Source organism: Solanum stenotomum, chromosome 6 (genome assembly GCF_019186545.1).
Source record: "Solanum stenotomum isolate F172 chromosome 6, ASM1918654v1, whole genome shotgun sequence".
Classification (NCBI taxonomy): Eukaryota; Viridiplantae; Streptophyta; class Magnoliopsida; order Solanales; family Solanaceae; genus Solanum; species Solanum stenotomum.
Window position 1 is genome coordinate 56,703,244 of NC_064287.1, and position 1,701 is coordinate 56,704,944.

Sequence of the window (1,701 nt, forward strand, 5' to 3'; positions counted from 1 at the left end):
AGATGGCCGATCATTGTTGATTTTCATTACTATGCAAATACCAATATTAAATCAAATAGATTCACTCGGTAAAAACAATTTTTTAGCGGTAATAAATATACACTTTTAACACTAAATTGACTGACATTGGTTAATTGTTATTAAATCTAATATTGGTATAGGTTTTAGGAAGATTTACAAAGAGTACTAATTGCTTTAGCGACAATTAAATTATTATTATTAATTAATTTCTGCTAGAAAATCATTTTTAATACAGTGATTATACAGGATTTTATGTATGATGAAAAGCCATTGTTCTTACGTATTAAATTACGATTTCTTTTTTCTTTTTGCACGTACGGTATATAGCAAAATAACCCTCAAAATTAGATGTCACGTATAATGTTTATTCAATCATGTTTTTATATATTCAAATCAAGTACTATAGGCTCCAAAAGGAAGTACAATATATACTACAAATAAATGAATCTTAAGTTGAATATACTATCCTGATATGGATCTTTTAGACTATGGACTTAAGTTTCCTTTCGAGTAAATTGAATATCTTATAAGAAAATATTAGACTATAGATAACAAGCTAGTGTTTTATCTGCAAGGTTGAACAATATACGAGTAAACATTAGACCCGTGATCCAAAAAGAACAAATAAGCCCGTATCACATTCATAACACACAAAGCAACCACATAAAATAGTTCACTTAACCTTCCTTGCATTCACAGCATTAAGATTGCACAAAAAGTGAAGAAAATCATAAAAATGAAAGCGCTAATCCTGTACTCCCTATATTGTTGCATCATGGTTTTTATTTCTTTTTTCCTTTTCCTTTACCTCTTCCTTTTCCCTTTTTGGAGTTGTTGAACTTGCCCTTCCCTTTTGGTTGTGGTGGCTGTGGCTGCTTCCTTTCAGTAGCCTTGTTACTGCTTTCGGAATCGGTGGCAGCCACAGACGGCAACACAATCTTCTCGTCAACAACACACACTGTATTGCCTTTTTCCTTCTCTGTTGGTACACTGCATTGGTTCAATAAAGCTTCAATCTTGGGCTTTCTTGACAGCAAGCTCTTCAATAGTTGTTCAGCTTTTGCTACTTCCAAATTACTGTAAAGCATCAATGCAACAATTCATCATCAAGAGTTTTTATTCCAAAAAAAGAGAAAGAAATGGAACTACTGCCTCAACACACTTAAAGATGTATGTGTAAGCGTGACGACAAGTAGTTGGAACAAAACATTTGTTAATAGGATGACAACAATGACATACCAGTGTAATCACACAAGTGAGGTCTAGGGAGGGTGGTACGTATGCAGCCTTACCCCTTACGTTGTGAAGGTAGAGATGTTGTTTCCGATAGGACATTACTATAAAAGAATAGTGCTCAAGAAAGGATTACATCAGGAGCTAAAGCCATAGTTCCTAAGATGGAATGCTTTTAGCATGAAAGAAACTTTTCGAAATGGATATATTTTGAACATCCTAAACAACTTGGAAGTGTATATTTAAACAAGCGCGACCCATAAATGCAAGTAGCACGATGGTAAGAAAGAATCATACCTCATATCCAAAAATGAATGGAGCTGTTGGAGTTCCTGAAGCATACTTTGCACTTCCTCAGCCATGTCCTCACCAGTGTCAGGCTTCTTCAGCTCAGGCGGAGTAATGGCAGCAGTCAAGAACTTTATGTGCATATTTATTTCCTCCTAA

The 1,701-nt window shown here is 34.6% G+C and overlaps 1 protein-coding gene across 1 annotated transcript in view; it reads right to left on the reverse strand.

Moving 5' to 3' along the window:
* Positions 1–576: 576 nt before the first annotated feature.
* LOC125868964 (uncharacterized) overlaps positions 577–1,701 on the reverse strand; it is a 14,286-nt gene continuing 13,161 nt past the window's right edge. The window contains exons 13-14 of the mRNA XM_049549519.1: positions 1,552–1,697; positions 577–1,098 (exon numbers count right to left, since the gene is read on the reverse strand). Coding sequence (XP_049405476.1) covers positions 804–1,098; positions 1,552–1,697 — 441 coding nt within the window. The 3' untranslated portion in view covers positions 577–803. The remainder of the gene's footprint in view (positions 1,099–1,551; positions 1,698–1,701) is intronic.